The 16,818-nt window shown below is 46.7% G+C and overlaps 1 protein-coding gene across 1 annotated transcript in view; it reads left to right on the top strand.

The window, feature by feature from the left end:
• The window catches only part of FAT4 (FAT atypical cadherin 4), a 170,229-nt gene extending 154,138 nt beyond the window's left edge, over positions 1-16,091 (top strand). Inside the window, exons 13-17 of the mRNA XM_066233479.1 lie at positions 761-940; positions 3,448-3,572; positions 5,728-5,945; positions 10,162-10,423; positions 13,006-16,091. Of these exons, the coding sequence (XP_066089576.1) occupies positions 761-940; positions 3,448-3,572; positions 5,728-5,945; positions 10,162-10,423; positions 13,006-14,900 (2,680 nt within the window). The 3' untranslated portion in view covers positions 14,901-16,091. The remainder of the gene's footprint in view (positions 1-760; positions 941-3,447; positions 3,573-5,727; positions 5,946-10,161; positions 10,424-13,005) is intronic.
• Positions 16,092-16,818: the final 727 nt, after the last annotated feature.

Here is a 16,818-nt window from a genome sequence, read left to right as displayed (position 1 = left end):
AGACAGAGAGGAAGGAGAGGGGGAGGGGTGGAGAAGCAGATGGGTGCTTCTCCTGTGTGCCCTGGCCAGGAATCAAACCCGGGACTCCTGCACGCCAGGCCGAAACTCTACCACTGAGCCAACTGGCCAGGGCCCATAAGTTTTATTATTTTTATTTATTTATTATTATTATTTTTTGTATCTTTTCTGAAGCTGGAAACAGGGAGAGATAGTCAGACAGACTCCCACATGCGCCAGACCGGGATCCACCCGGCACGCCAACCGGGGGCGACGCTCTGCCCACCAGGGGGCGATGCGCTGCCCCACTGGGGTGTCGCTCTGTTGCGACCAGAGCCACTCTAGCGCCTGGGGCAGAGGCCAAGGAGCCATCCCCAGCGCCCGGGCCATCTTTGCTCCAATGGAGCCTCGCTGCAGGAGGGGAAGAGAGAGACACAGAGGAAGGAGAGGGGGAGGGGTGGAGAAGCAGATGGGCGCTTCTCCTGTGTGCCCTGGCCGGGAATTGAACCCGGGACTTCTGCACGCCAGGCCGACGCTCTACCACTGAGCCAACCAGCCAGGGCATAAATTTTATTTTTATTCAGACCTTAAAATAGTCCTATGGGTATCCATTTGGCACACCTGCATTCAGAGGTAAACTTTTCTATGCAAATGTGCCATGCTGTAACATGGGCCGGAAGGAGTTGTCTTCACCCTTTTTAAAATGAAAGCTTCTGCTGAAATCCACCACGCTGGCACTAACATGCTTTGCTTTCCCACGGAGGACTCTGGATGTCCAGCCGAATCACGTCACAGTGGGAGGCATCCGCACCCTGGAACCCGTACTGCAGCGCAGAGGACACGTGGAAAGCCATGACTTCGTGGGCTGCGTCATGGAGTTTGCCGTGAACGGGAGGCCCCTGGAACCCAGCCAGGCTCTGGCCACTCAAGGCATCCTAGACCAGTAGGGCAATTTGCCTTCTTACTCTTTTAAAGAAATTGCAAAAAGTGTATGATAATTGAGCCTCCAAAAGTGACATTATTGTGTCCAAAAGCCCGAGAAATACCAAATGTTCTCCATTGTTTTGAAGGTTAAATATTTATAGCTGTGAAGTTTTGCTTGGAATGCCATGTACTATTTAATTAGAAAGTTAATTCTTATTTTCTAGAGTCCTCAGGAAAAAAAAAAATGCATGTATGCATTGCATACCTTTCTGACTTCTGGTGAAGGTTGTCAGTTAAGTAGGTAAATCTCAGAAAACCTGGCTCATCGGGATGCACAACTGTTAGCAATAATGTATGCAAAACCTACCTGAAATTAAATAGTGTTACATAGAGGCATATCTATTCCGCAAAACTTGATAAATCTTTAACAAGTAATACTCTGATTAATCGCACAGTGTAAAGCACTGTTTTTCCTATTGGATTATTGGCTAGGTTTCCAGCATTGATTTAGGAATTGTAACAATGACATTTTTTATTAAAAAGAATTATCCTAATCTATATTGAAAATTTGGACAATTCAGAAAAATACAAAGTAGCCCACAAACTAGCTACCACAGACACTCCTGGAACGTCCTTGACTGTTCCGCAACAGAGATGTGCCCTCCTTTCATTATGGACGTACACTTCAGCTGCTTCCAAGTTAATTAACTCATTAAGAACCCCGTGATTAATATGTATTCACAAAATTCTTTACTCACATTATTTTCTTGCTTGAGGTTTCTAGAAAGAAAATTACAAAGTTGTGAATACTTCCTAATGTGTATAGCTGAAGTATTTTAATGCAGCTCGGCATTGGCCATCACTTTTCCTACGTTGTTATTCTAAAGTAACACACAGTGCAGAGTGAACTCTTCCTACTCCCCCGAAGACCAAGCCCTTAAAGGAAGTAGACCCCGTCCCCAAACCTCCCCACACAGCACTCCAGCAACGACGACATGTTGTCTCTGACCTCATCTCACTTGATGCTGTTATTTCACCTGTTCTGTTAAAAAAAAAAAAATTATTAATTCCATTGTCCTTTCTTCCTACCACCCTAATTCCCTGTATTTTCTTTGAAGGAATCGATCTCTTCTTTTTGGTCAGAGTGACTAATAACCTCTTTTGCTAAAATCAGTGGTCAATTCTCATCTTGTTTAAACTTCAGCAAACTTAGCAATAGTCCATCCCTCTCTCTCTGAAAACACCTGATTAGTTAGTCTGTGCACGCGGTGCCCTCCTGGTTTCCTACTCTGGTGCTCCTTTCCAGCTCCGTCACTTCTTCTGGTTTATATCTGTGTTCATTCTTGATGTCAGGTCTTACCGTCCTCAGTTTTAACTACCCGTCTCTCCAGCTGGTGACTCTTAAACTATTGATATTATCCACTTGGCCTCTCCTCTGAACTTGAGACCGTCCTCCCCAACAGCCTGATCAATTTTCTGTGTGTATTTCTGACAACTCTCAAACTGAAGTTTCAAACCAAACTTCTGGCTTTCCTTCCCGACACCCCAGCCTGGGCCTGCACCCTCCACCGATTTCCCACCTCAGGTAATAATAGCCCTGTCCACCACCCACTCAGCCAACACTTTGACCTTCAGCTGCTCTTTCTGACCAGTGTCACAGCCAGTCTGCCAGCGGCCAGCATGACCTTTTAAACCAGAAGACAGTGTTCACCCTGACCTTCAGCTGCTCTTTCTGACCAGTGTCACAGCCATTCTGCCAGCAGCCAGCATGACCTTTTAAACCAGAAGACAGTGCTCACCCTGACTTGCCAGCCCCTCACGATTGGGCCTTCCCTTGGCTCCTTACCCGCTGTGACTACACGTCCCCTTGTTCTCTGTGCTCTGACCACATTGGGCCCCTCGGTGGTCTTCAGACAGGACAGGGCTTTCTCACCTGTTCCGTCCTCTGCCTGGAATGCTCCTCGACCTGGCCTGCTTCGCTCCCTCACTTTGTTCAGGTCTTTATGAGAACGATGACTCCTTCCTCCATGCCTAATCTAGAGATCCAGCACCCCCCCAAACTCCCCATACCCACACCTGCTCTGTCTTAATGTTTTCATAGAACTTCCTTCTTTCTAACACACATCTGTCTAAGGAAACATAAATATTGCATGAACACACAAGTTTTTGTCATCAGTTCATCTCCATGCTGGGAGCATATCTAGCATGCAGTAGACACCTGACAAACATGAGTTGCCTGAGTTATCTGGTGAAGGTGCAGTAAATCCATAGCCCAGAGATTGAAGATGTCTTGCTCTAGTAAGACGTCATGTAAAGAAGAAATAATTGCCTCTTTTTCTTTACTATGGAAGACATTGTTCTGTTTAGTTCTCTCCTTTAGAATGAGCCAGGTTGCATGGAGTCATACCTTGAGTTTCAAAGAATTGAGTGCATGAAACTAAACAGCCCAATACATGTGTCGGTGACATAGTCCCCGGCCCCTCCTGGTGCTGTGTCTGCTGAGCCTTTGCTGTGACTTTGTTGCAGGTGCCCGAGACTGGAGGGGGCCTGTACGCGCAGCCCCTGCCAACACGGCGGCACCTGCATGGACTACTGGTCGTGGCAGCAGTGTCACTGCAGAGAAGGGCTGACCGGCAAATACTGTGAGAAATGTATGTCTGCGTCTCCCCTTTCCTGGGAATCCCAGTGACCATGACAGGCAGAAATACCTGCACCTACACGTACAATCACATTCTGTTTCCTTCTAAATATTGAACGTGTTCAGTGGGCAGTAACTGGTGAAACACAGTGACATTTTAAAGTGTGTGTGTGTATGTGTGTATATATTTACTGAGAGGAAGGGATGCAGAGAGACAGACTCCCGCATGCACCCTGACCGGGCATGCCCACTAGGGGGCGATGCTCTGCCCATGTGCGGCATTGGCTCCATTACAATCAGAGCCACTCTAGTGCCTGAAGCAGTGGCCATGGAGCCATTCTCAGTCCCTGGGCCAACTTTGCTCCAGTGGAGCCTTGACTGTGGGAGGGGAAGAGAGAGATAGAAAGGAGAGGGGAAGGGTAGAGAAACAGATGGACGCTTCTCCTGTGTGCCCTGGCAGGGGATCAAACCCGGGCCTTCCACACGCTGGGACAACACTCTACCACTGAGCAAACTGGCCAGGGCCTAAATGTATATTTTTAATTTAAGGAAGAGTGACTTCCTTTCAGAATTACTAAATATGTCATTAGTTTTCATTTCGTAAATACATCACCTATGTTTGATTTACCTGTAGGAGGCAGTTTACACGGCCCTGGTGCTCTTGTCAGGCCTTGGCTTCATGTCACTGCCTTTGGGTAATATTTCTCTGGTGAATATTTTATATTATTTGGAGGATAAGTGTAAGTATATCACGGAACACTGAGCTCAAAATATCATACAATGTATTATAACCTATTCCAATTAAAAATGATACTTGAATATTAACTTTCAATTATTAGAACTGGTTTTGAATCTTACTTTTAAAATCCTTTTATTAGTTATTTGTTTATAAATCCTAATGTTATTCTTCATAAGCCATTACTAATGTCTGCGCCATCATGAGACCATGCATTCTGTAATTTCACTGTACAGCTCACCAACTATTTAACCTGAAGGGGCTCTCTTTCTTATAAAAAGAGCTTCATTTTCAAAGAAGTGGTTACTACGCAAATCACTACACTGAACTGGCCACTTCTTAAGGAGTCAGTTCGTTCTATTATGAGGATGAATAGAAATTTATGATTAAGGATACTGTATTCAAAAAGATATTAGTAGCAGAGGTATAATTGTGTTTATTAGTTAGAAGAAAATCAAAACATAGAAAAAGAGCTTTGATACGTGTTTTTTAAAGTAATGAGTATTTAATAGGTACGGACGCGATTATATCTGGAATATAAAATGAGTCATTGGCTTGAGAAATGTCTTATTCTTTTTAAAAATTGATGGAGGGAGGCTTGACTTGGGGTGGTGATTACACAGTAGACTGTAGTAATATATTATAGACTTGTACTCCTAAGACCTATATAATTTTATTAACCAATGTCACCCCAATACATTCATTGAAAAATAAGCTAAAATATAAACAAAATTTACATACTACAAAATTTAACTGTTTGGAGGGTAACTTCCATGCTGAATCCCTTCTGTGCTCACTGTATGGCCTTTTTTTTTAGCTATGGGGCCATCGCAGACTTCCAAGCTTCAGTGGTGTGAAAGTTTTATCAGATTATGGAAAATCATAATTATACATGGTGATAACTTAAGTTCTACCTGATCATTACTAATTATAAAGTGAGTTACAAATATAAATATTTGATTGTACTTTTTTTTTCTTGTTCAAATGTCTCATGTGCTAGAGGCTTTAAAGACGGCCAGTTGCTTTAATGATGCAAACGTAGCATCATTTGTGAATTTTGGAAACACAGTGAACCATTATAAAGAAATAACGAGTCACTCCGTTTCCCTAAATTTTAACTGGTGGTGGTCTCTTCAGTTAATTCATAATTTATGTCAAGTATAGGACATTGCAAGAATATTTCCCAAACGATTAATGTCCGTCATAACAGGTCTTACATCTTGTGGTCCCAAAATGGATCTGCCCGTTTGAAATCAACTCACACAGTAATTGACAACATGGAAAATACTTTTTTCAGTGTGGAGGATGGGGGGACATTAATTTGAAAAACTGAAATGTCTTCACTGTGCCTTTTTGTAAACTTTCTGTCCCCTGTGGCCACTGTTCAGGAAGTAACTGCAGGTTTCTCTATCCCTCTCCCCGCGGCCCGCAGCAGTGACACCCGACACCGCTGTGTCCCTGGGGGGCAGAGGCCGTCTGGACTACCACATGAGTCAGAGTGCCAAGCGGGAGCATCTGCTGAGACAGAGCCTCCGCGGGGCGCAGCCTGAGTCCCCGGGCGGAAGCAGTCTGGAAGTGAAGTTCAGGACCAGGAGCGAGAATGGCATTCTGATCCACATTCAGGAAAGCAGCAATTACACCACCGTGAAGGTAAGACCCACCCGCGTGGTGCTGACTCCCCTCCCCCTGCCCCGTTCCACCGTCTGCCGTGTCACCTGGTGCGAAGTGCCCCGCCCATCCTTCCTGTCCTGGGCGCATCCAGCCCACTCTGACCAACGCAAGCGGGGCACTGTTCCGGTATCATCTGTCTAACTGCTTCCCAGACTGAGTGGCTGGCTCGCTGAACACTTTCGTCTGGGTGTAGGAGGAAGGCCAGGGCTGGCCAGGCTGGCGGAGAACGCCTTGGTGTGATTTGTGTTGTGTGATAAGACTATCTATTGCTCGGGTCCCTACCTTTACACAAAGTAAAACAAAACGATAATGTATCGTTGAAATGGAAAAATACCTTTTTTCCAAGAATTAGTTCAAACACTGATATATGTACAGGGTGGGGCAAAACATTACAGTCATTTGTATGGACAATAATACAATAATTAATAATATTGGAGTGATACAACTGGAAATCTGCCTTCCCCCCCCCCCCCACCATGTGTGTGGAGGGACAGGAATAGCATCAGGAAAAACATTTTGAAATGATCTGACTTGACTCCAAAGCCTATATTCAGTGTGTACCTATATTCAGCTTGCTATCTAGGTAAACCCTATGAGATTAAGTATCTTTGAAATGATTATAAGTAAAATTACAGCTAAATTGTCCAAATAATTCCTCCATAAATAACTTTTAAACCTCATATTTCATGAAAACAGCAAATTGGTTTATCGATATACTTTTACATAATTTGCTATTTTTTTCTCGACTGTAAATGAGACATAACCCTGCTGGGTCACTGCATTAGATAGGTATTTCCCATCATCTCTTAACATTGTTAATTCCTAAAATAATTATTTTGCTTTCTTTTCCACAAATAAGACATCTTTGCTATCACCAATTTCTTTAGTTATATTGACTGCTTTCTATATTACTTTGTGTATTTAATTCTCATAATTTTATATGAATTTTGCTAAATTATTAAAAAAAGCACAAACCCAGATTTTCTGATTTTTCTCCATATACATCAATATTTTGGATATTACTAAAAACTTACTTAAAGGAAAAAGCAAAATGTATAGAAAATTGCTAGTTTAATTCACATAATACTGAAAACAAAAACAGATGTTCACCTTTCAACTTCAGCCTCTTTCTTCTCAAAATTTCTCTCTATCCAAGCCAACTCTGGTTGTTATGCCCCATGTGCATCTCTTTAATAAGAAGTAAAAAAAATATATACCAATCTTTTAAAAATTCTATTATATCTCCCTAGTTCAGTCATACCCAACTGCAGGTGACACGCTCTGCAGGGACATTTGGCCATGCGTGAAGACATTTTTTATGTCACGGTTTATCCAGGGTGAAGAGCCCAGCATCTAGTGGTAAATCTATAAATATCCAAAGCACACAGCATCCCACGAGAAAAGGATTGTTTGGCGCAGAATGCGCACAGCGCTGGCCTGAGACAATGGCCGGAGCTGCCCCTGGAGGGACAGCCACTCAGCCTGCGATGTCTCCTCTGCGTGGAGAGCACAAGCCAGCCGCACGAGGTCATTAGTTGTGTACAGTTCTCACCGAACGGTGTCTGCGGAGCCAAAAGAGTAAAGACACAGAGAGAGGTAGACTTCACGGTCTACAAGGGACAATGTGTATGTGCAATGAGAAGTTTTGACGTGGAGGTCTGAGCGTTATCTGTTCAGCCGCTTCCAAGTCCTCATGCTGTTTAAATGACAGATGAGCACTTTCTGTACAGTATCTGCTGGAGCCACGACATCCAGAATCCCCTGAAGTGGGCGGGCTCAGAGATGGAGCTCTTCCTGCCCAAAGGGAGAAGCCCAAGGGCCCTGTGAAAGCTCATGTTCCCAGTGGCAGGGCCACGGGGCAGCCCCATGCTGTGCAGTGCTGGGTGCCAGAGCTTCTGAAGGGAAGGGAAGGGAAGAAAAGAAATGCTAAAGCGTCAAATTAATGACAAGGAGACCAAGATGCGAATTTCTTTCCTATGAAATTTTGATAAAGCTGCTTCTCAGAGATGAAGGGGCTTGGCAGGGGAAGTAAAGGCCATTAAAAAGAAAAACAACCCGAAACAGTGAGTAAGGAGAACTAAGGAGATAGGAAGAAAGTGGCTGTTGTTAGCAGGCCAGTCATTTGGATGCCAGGATGAGGACCTGCTGGTGCAGCCTGGGAAGCTAGTGCAGACACCCTGACTTACCAGTTTGCATATCGGGGACTGGCCCCCTGGTTCTCTTCCTTCTTTCTGATGAATCACTTCCTGACACATGCTTTCCTTTTTTTGCATACTCTGAATCAGTCAACTCTGAGAATCCGCCTCTCTGTATCTCTCTCTCTTACACACACACACAGTCTGTGAAAACGAGGAAAAGGTGAATGGAGTTCTGTACGGTGGGAGGAGAGAGGGTCGGCGAGGGGTGGCGAGCACAACATGAGACGAGAGTCTGTCAGTAGAGAGGCTCTGTTGGGATAAAAAGGAGAATATACTTCTGAGAGGAAAGGCACACTGTTGTGTACGTGTCTTGACACAATCGAGTGTTCCCCAGTCTCCCATTTTTCACATGACATGTGTCTGCAGGGGTTCTGTCGTAACAGACCGTGGACCACCTCTGCTCCCGGTCAGCGCTGCTGTTTGGATGCCTAGCCATTCGGTTTGTTGGTTGCTGTTTCTCAGTGAGGAGTTAGGGATGTCATACGGGGCATGGGGTGAGGATTCAGAGCTCTGTAGACGAAACAATAAATACATGAACCAATAAACCTGTGAATAAATAAAGCAAAATGTTACCATGATGTTTTAGGAGGTCTAAAGAATACAGGAGATGGGTAGAGTATTATTAGGGAAGATGGAACCATTAAGAATGTTATACTGTTCTTAAAACCACTCTGTGGGGTATTCCAAAGACTCTTCCATCAAATGAAAGGGTGATCTGTTGGGATCAATCCGAAAAGAGACATGGAGCTGGGAGAAGGCTATTCCCAAGATTTCTTTCCAAAAAGGGTTCTGTCTCTAAAACCAAAGAGGAGATGCTGTTTTTATCATAGGTCATGAGATGTTGCCCATTTGATGAAATGTTATTGTCATTTAACCACAGCTTGCTTTTCTTTTTCCTATCTGAGTTTGTTCCTGAATGACATTATTATCTAGAGAGAATTGATTTAATAAACTATTACAATATGAATAACATATGTAAATGTGTTAGGCATATTTTCCACAGTACAAGCGGGCTGATTTTTAGTTCTACCAGATGTGTGTGTGTTGCATGGAGACATGGCACTGGATCTGAGGGACAGGCCACACTGAAGTGTGCTTTCATGCCTGTCATTTGAGACATGGTGTCACTTCATCCCTCTGCTCTGGCACCCACGCTGCTCTGTCTGGTAGCTTGGTGGGACGATGCTCTCTGAACCAGGGTTCATCTGCCTCATCCATTATTTCATTTTCTAAAGCATCTCCTCGGAACACTGGAATCGTGGTCGCTGGAAACGGGAGTAGGAGCAGCATCTGGTTACCCGGCGTCCTACCGAGCAAAGGAATAGAAACCAAGTCGCCCTTAGATTAGTTGGCAGAGAGCAAAGAGCGAAGCCTTGCCCAGACACCTCTTTGTGAAGAACTGACCCTGTGGTCATCGTACTGTTTTTTAATCTCAATAACTGTGGTAAATGATATGCCATCATTTTCCCCCTAAGATTCTAAGTGTGCCACAGATGACAGGTAAAACAATTCAGTGTTGTCTTTGTTTTTCCAACGACACTGCATTTTTATCTAAGCATTGACTTTTTTTTTGTTTGGCAAGTATTAATATTTTAACTTGTTTTTTTATTGTTATGGGCCATTTACTAAACTGACCAATTTTTTTTATACTCACCATAGCCATTAAATTATAATAAATCACACAAAAAAGTTTTCATTTACTTCCCTTAAAACGGGTACTCATCATCATTATTATGTCAGTTGCATTCTGGAAGATTATTCTATGCACCTTGCGTAATTAGGTACAAGTATAAGAACACCTTGGAAATGATGGAAGCTATTAAATATGAAGGTACAAGTTACCTGCAGTCCTAGAGGTAGGCGGTGAGTACTCTCAAACACAGCCGGTCTCTTCACCTGTCCTATCTGCTTCAAACTGATCAATATTTTAAGGTTATATTTAATTTTTATTTAAGCAGATTATAGTGTGATTATATGCTATTTTAATATGTTTGTAGATTAAGAATGGCAAAGTACATTTTACATCAGATGCAGGAGTCGCTGGGAGAGTAGAGAGAAATATCCCTGAAGTGTATGTCGCTGACGGACACTGGCATACTCTTCTCATCGGAAAAAATGGGACCGCCACGCTGTTGTCCGTGGACAGGATCTATAACCGAGACATTGTCCACCCTACTCAGGACTTCGGGGGCCTTGATGTGCTCACTATTTCCCTGGGAGGCATTCCACCCAACCAAGCTCATCGAGATACTCAAACAGGTAAGTGCTTGTGTTGAGTACAGCCACGGACAAAGGGTGAAGCAGGTTCTCTGAGAGTAGTCAGGCTTCTGAACATACCTGTTCTGAATGTTCTAAGACCATCACAACAACCTGTGGAAAGTTTATGAGTCATCAGCCATCACTTACTTTAGACACTCGCATTTGCTCTACAAAGCCATAATTCATTCCAGGGTGCTTGGAGGGTTTCCTCATCCACCCAACATTTATTTCTGTATTGATTCACTCATTCATTTGTACATTCACACAGCAGACATTATGGAGCCCTATACTGTAGTCCTCAGAATGCCATGGTGGACTAATTAAATAGCCACTGTCCTCACAGAACACAGGCCCCAGAAGGGAGACAAACACTAATGAAATCACTGTACAGGGAAATATATTATTTTAAGCCACAACAAATGATGAGAAGGAAGAATATAGAATTCTAAGGGATTGCCCCCCCCAAAAAGAGGAAAGTTTAGCTTTCCTGGAAAATTGACATTTGTACTTACATCTGAACTATGAAGATGAGCGTGAATGAATATGAAAGATTATATGGTTAGAAACTAAAAACGATTTTTAAAAAGTAGGGCACATTGCCCTGGCCAGTTGGCTCAGCGGTAGAGCATCTGCCCAGCATGTGGAAGTCCTAGGTTTGATTCCCGGCCAGGGCACACAGGAGAAGCACTCATCTGCTTCTCTACCCCTACCCCTCTCCTTTTTCTCTGCCTTTCTCTTCTCCTCCCGCAGCCACGGCTCCATTGGAGCAAAGTTGGTCCAGGTGCTGAGAATGGCTCTATGGCCTCTGCCTCAGGCGCTAGAATGGCTCTGGTTGCAACAGAGCAATGACCCAGATGGGCAGAGCATCACTCCCTGGTGGGCATGCTGGGTCAATCCTGATCAGGTGCATGCAGGAATCTGTCTGTCTGTCTGCCTCCCAGCTTCTCACTTCAGAAAAATGCAAAAAAAGTGGGGTGGGGTTGGCACATCAAGATCCCAGAACGCAGCACCTTGGGGGCTGATGTCACAGGTAAAAGATGATGTTGGAGGACAAAGCAGGCCTTCTGGGCTGTGATATGGTTTTGGTCTTATTCTCAGAACAATGGGAAGTGACTAAAGAATGAGGTTTAAGGGTGTTCAGTGAGATGAAGGAACTTTCCAGGTCTGCTGTGACGAAGGAAGACACCAGGAATTTGCCTCCGGGAGCTGGGAGGACCCTGCCGAGGCGCAGGCACAGTATGGCCAAGGAGTCAGAAAGAAGTGGAGAGGGAAGAAGTATTTTAAGAATTTAAATCATCCCAACTGTTGGGTATTTTGGTAAAATTTTGGGAGGTTTCTGACTTTTCAACAAGAAGGGTTAAGACCAGTGAGAAAGGCAACTACAGGACAGTTAAACAAAAAAAGGTCTGTGGGAAACACCAAGGTTTTGATTGGGGACATTCTGGGTCTGGAGCACCTTTGAGAAGGCCCTTTTGGCGGGTGGGCAGGGAGCTGGAGGGGGCTCCCTCTGGGAATGCATGTTCTGATCATGGGTGTCAAGCAGGGACCAGAGGCACTGGGCCTGGATGGATACGACTGAATGAGAAAACAAGGAGCCAGCGTCACAGGACCCAGGAGAGTAGGAGCAAGTGTAGAAGATGTCAGAGCTCACAGAAAAGGGGACCAGGGTGGACAGGTCACTGGGGTGGAAGGATGCGTCAGGAGGAGGAAAACTGAAAAAGGCATGGGAGGGGACTGAGTGCAGGCGCCAGAGGTCATGTCCGGGTCACAGTTGTTTGTATACATTTCGCTTACCTGAGAATACGTGTGTCGGTTCATCGGGACGTTTTAGGAAAAGGAGTCCCTGTCAACCATGCGTTTTGTTAGCGAGAAATGGATTTTTGGGCTCTGAGATGGGAACATTAATAACATGAGTGCCCTCTAGTGTAACCATGTTTCTCGCATTTTAAAAAATGTTCATCACCCTCTAAGGAGCCATTTTAGATCCTTTTAATCTGACCCCTCCACACTCCCCACCTCATGAAGTGATACTATCTACTGGCCCTTTCAAACCCCACAAACCACAGCATAGCCAGCATTTTTCTTTTGCTCCCGAAGAACCCGTGCTGGACTCCTTGGGAGCTGAGGCCTCCACTGAGAAGGCAGGTACAATGATTGAAGCTATCAGCCTCTTTCTGTTCTTTATAACTGTTCGTTACGATATATTTTATTTCTCTGTATGCAGTTCTTGGTCAATGGACTATAAAAGTAAAACAGAGAGATTGTTACATGAGTAAAAAGAGGGAGAGAAAGCAAATCCAGCCTGTTGGAGTTGCTCATAAATCTTCAAAGAGCACGGGACCCGAGCGCCCCCCACCCCAGCTCGGTTGTGGAACGCTCCCCCATCTCACTAAGAAGTGAGGTTGTCAGTGCACAGGTGTCTTGCCTCTGACCTGGACAGTGGCTCTCAGTCCATGGGGTCTCAGCCCCCACGGTGTGGGGGTGAAGCTTCTCCAGACCCAGACTGGGCTCCGTGAGCACGAGTGTAGGGTTTGAGCCATTCGTGCATTTTCTCTGACCGCCTTTCCCCTTCTGGCCCACAGGCTTTGATGGCTGCATCGCATCCGTGCTGTACAGCGGGGAGAGCCTGCCTTTCAGTGGGAAGCACAGCCTGGCTGCCATCTCCAAGACCGACTCCTCCGTGACTATCGGCTGCCGCGGGCCCAACATCTGTGCCAGCAACCCCTGCTGGGGCGACCTGCTGTGCGTCAACCAGTGGTATGCCTACAAGTGCGTGCCCCCCGGGGACTGCGCCTCCCACCCCTGTCTGCACGGGGGCAGCTGCGAGCCCGGCCTGCACGCCGGTTTCACCTGCAGCTGCCCGGAGTCACACACAGGAAGGACCTGCGAGACGGCGGTGGCCTGTCTTGGTGTCATCTGTCCTCAGGGGAGGCTGTGCAAAGCCGGCAGTCCCGGGGGGCACGTCTGCATCCTGAGCCAGGGCCCTGAAGAGATCTCCCTGCCTCTGTGGGCCGTGCCTGCCATCGTGGGCGGCTGTGCCACCATCCTGGCCCTCCTGGTCCTCAGCCTGATCCTCTGCAACCAGTGCAGGGGCAAGAAGGCCCAGGGCCCCAAGGAGGAGAAGCCCAAGGAGAAGAAGAAGAAGGGAAGTGAGAACGTTGCCTTCGACGACCCAGACAACATCCCCCCCTACGGGGATGACATGACTGTGAGGAAGCAGCCGGAGGGGAACCCCAAGCCCGACATCATCGAGCGGGAGAACCCCTACCTCATCTATGACGAGACGGACCTCCCACACAGCGCAGAGACCGTGCCCAGCGCCCCGCTAGCCTCCCCGGAACAGGAGATTGAGCACTACGACATCGACAACGCCAGCAGCATCGCCCCGTCCGACGCAGACATCATCCAGCATTACAAGCAGTTCCGCAGCCACACCCCCAAGTTCTCCATGCAGAGGCACAGCCCCCTGGGCTTTGCACGGCAGTCTCCTATGCCCCTGGGGGCCAGCAGCCTCACTTACCAGCCATCCTACGGCCCCGGCCTGCGGACCAGCTCCCTGAGCCACTCGGCCTGCCCGACCCCCAACCCTCTGTCGAGGCACAGCCCCGCGCCCTTCTCCAAGTCCTCCACCTTCTACCGCAGCAGCCCGGCCAGGGAGCTGCACCTCCCCAGCAGGGAGAGGGACAGGGACGGGGCCACTGTGGACGTGCATGGGGACGCCTGCCAGCCCGGCCTTTTCAGCTATGCCACAAGGCTGGGCAGGAGGAGCAAGAGCCCCCAGACCCTGGCCCCACACAGCTCCCGGCCGGGCAGCCGCCTGAAGCAGCCGGTGGGCCAGATCCCTCTGGAATCGTCTCCGCCCGTGGGACTGTCAATCGAGGAGGTGGAGAGGCTGAACACCCCGCGGCCCAGGAACCCCAGCATCTGCAGTGCTGACCATGGGCGCTCCTCCTCAGAGGAGGACGGCCGGCGGCCACTGTCCAGGACCAGGAACCCCGCCGATGGCATCCCCGCCCCGGAGTCGTCCTCTGACAGTGACTCGCATGAGTCCTTCACGTGCTCGGAAATGGAGTATGACCGGGAGAAGCCCACAGCCTACACCTCCAGGATGCCCAAGTTATCCCAAGTCAACGAGTCGGATGCCGACGATGAGGATAACTATGGGGTCAGGCTGAAGCCTCGCCGGTACCATGGCCGCCGGGCCGAGGGGGCCCCCGGGGGCACCCAGGTGCCATCAGGGGCAGCGGACAGCACCCTGCCCCTGAAGCTGGGGCCCCAAGCAGGGACCTTCAACTGGGACAACCTTTTGAACTGGGGCCCTGGCTTTGGACATTATGTGGATGTGTTTAAAGATCTGGCCTCTCTCCCAGAAAAGGCGGCGGCGGCAGCAGCAGCAGCAGCAGCAGCAAACGAGGACAGCAAAGGTGGGTCAAGCCAGCCAGTCCCCAAAGACGGGGAAGCAGAACAGTACGTGTGAGCGCTCAGTGCTGGCAGAGGAACAGGGGAAGGGACTCTCCCGCTGTGGTCAGGTCCCCCGACCAGATGGGGCATGTTGGCAAAAACCGGCCAGTAAGGACTGGTGCTGGAGGGAAACTTTTTAAAAATAATAACCCAGTGCTGCTGAAACTGACTCAGAACAACTCTCTAATTTAAACCCGCTGGGTGGAGTTGGCTTTCCTGCATGCCTCATAGTGTGTGACCAGTGTGACCTGGCGTGCGACCTTCGCGAAGTGTTGATGTTTTTTTCTTACCAGTGTTCGCTTTGTGATTTTAAAAATGAGCAGCCCTGCCCCTGCGGAAAGGGAAGCCCCACCGCTGGGAGCCGGGCTGTGTGTCCTTGCCAGTGTGTTCTTAGGGTTGTGTTTTGGCATTGTGAGGTCCTTGCAGTTTAGCCCACCCTTGTCAAGTGTAGAAAAGAGCCCCCTCCTAGCCTCGCACGTGGAAGGTGAAGTGTTAACGCTCCCTCCCCCACCCCCAGCGCCATAGATGTGGTAAAATGTCTGAAGATTTGGATGCATTTTTACGTGACCATGGGTACTCAAATTAAGTCATTTGGTTCAGCACTTTAGAACTCTTTTCTTTTTTTTAAACAAAATGGTGTTGAAACTTCTGAATCCTTTGTGTGTCAACAGTGCTGGTCTCCTGACCTCCTTAAGGACCCCACTAGGAATACAGTGATTGCATGATGTCCCCAGACCTCTGCCCCCTCCTGCTCGGGCAGGATGCCGTCGGCCACCCCTCCCGGAGACACTTTGGAAAGTTATTTATTAAAAAATCTTTTATGCTTTTATAAAATCTTAAAGAATCGAACTAAGCAAAGCCAATGGTGTGGGATTCACTTTTCAACTATCCCACATTGACACCCCCCCAGTACCCAGTTTTTATAATTTATGCAAAGTCAAATGTCAACCCTTGTTACGTCCTGTCATTTTGTAGATCATTATTTTAATACCATGTAAAAACTTTGTTGTTTTTTTTTTTTTGTTTGTTTGTTTGTTTGTTTTTTACACCTAAGCTGTGTTTTTGATACTGATATTTTCCTATGCTGAATTGTTTTCTTACTTTCCGGGAAGGTAAGAAAGTACTTTTTTTACATTTGTTACTTATGTAACATTCATATTTTTCACCTTTTGATATTTGTAACATACTGTATGCTTTCTACTTGTAAATGCCAACAATAGAATTAAAATATTTATTTAAAATGTGTTGCACCTGCAGTGTAGTGTTAAATTTCCATCTCTCTGTATTATCTTCTTCCATGGTTGAAACCAGTTTCGACGTGTCAGTAGGCACGGCAAGTGGACTATAAATGGGCATCCTTGTTTGTTTTCTTAAACGTAAGTATGGGTACTTGGTAGAACAGGAAGTTTAAGGTCGCTTGAGTTCATTCCCACCTGTCAGAGCTCTTGGACTTCCTAGAGCATGATGAGTTTTGACTAGACCGGGTCTTTGGGGACTAACTTTGTTATGAGGTTGGTAGAGGCACTCTGACAATAAATGTTTGGAAGTTCCCAGTACAGTGTGTTCAACTGAAGGCCAGCCTTGGACCAGGCACAGCAGTGCATTAAAGCTAATTATGGGACAATGTCTGAGTCTCATTATCTCCCAAATTTCCTTTAACTCTGGCAGTGTAGAAAGAAGGTCAGTGGTGCTTGTCTTACTTCCTGTAGCATCTGCTGCAGATATCCCAAACACTTTCATTTGCTCAGCCAAGACAGACTTGTGTTTGCAGGTAGTCACCCAAGAGTGAAGCGATTCAGAAGAGTCTAGCTCAGAACAAGGTCCACTGGCCCAGAAATTGTTACATCTGAAATAACAGACTTCTGCACATTACCTCACAATCTCAGAATGTTTTGCAATTAAATATCTTCCCTAGACCTAATATTTGCTGAGAA

The sequence above is a fragment of the Saccopteryx bilineata genome, chromosome 1, assembly GCF_036850765.1.
Source record: "Saccopteryx bilineata isolate mSacBil1 chromosome 1, mSacBil1_pri_phased_curated, whole genome shotgun sequence".
NCBI lineage: Eukaryota > Metazoa > Chordata > Mammalia > Chiroptera > Emballonuridae > Saccopteryx > Saccopteryx bilineata.
Note: the sequence above shows the minus strand (reverse complement) of the source record. Positions and strands in the feature narration are given on the sequence as shown.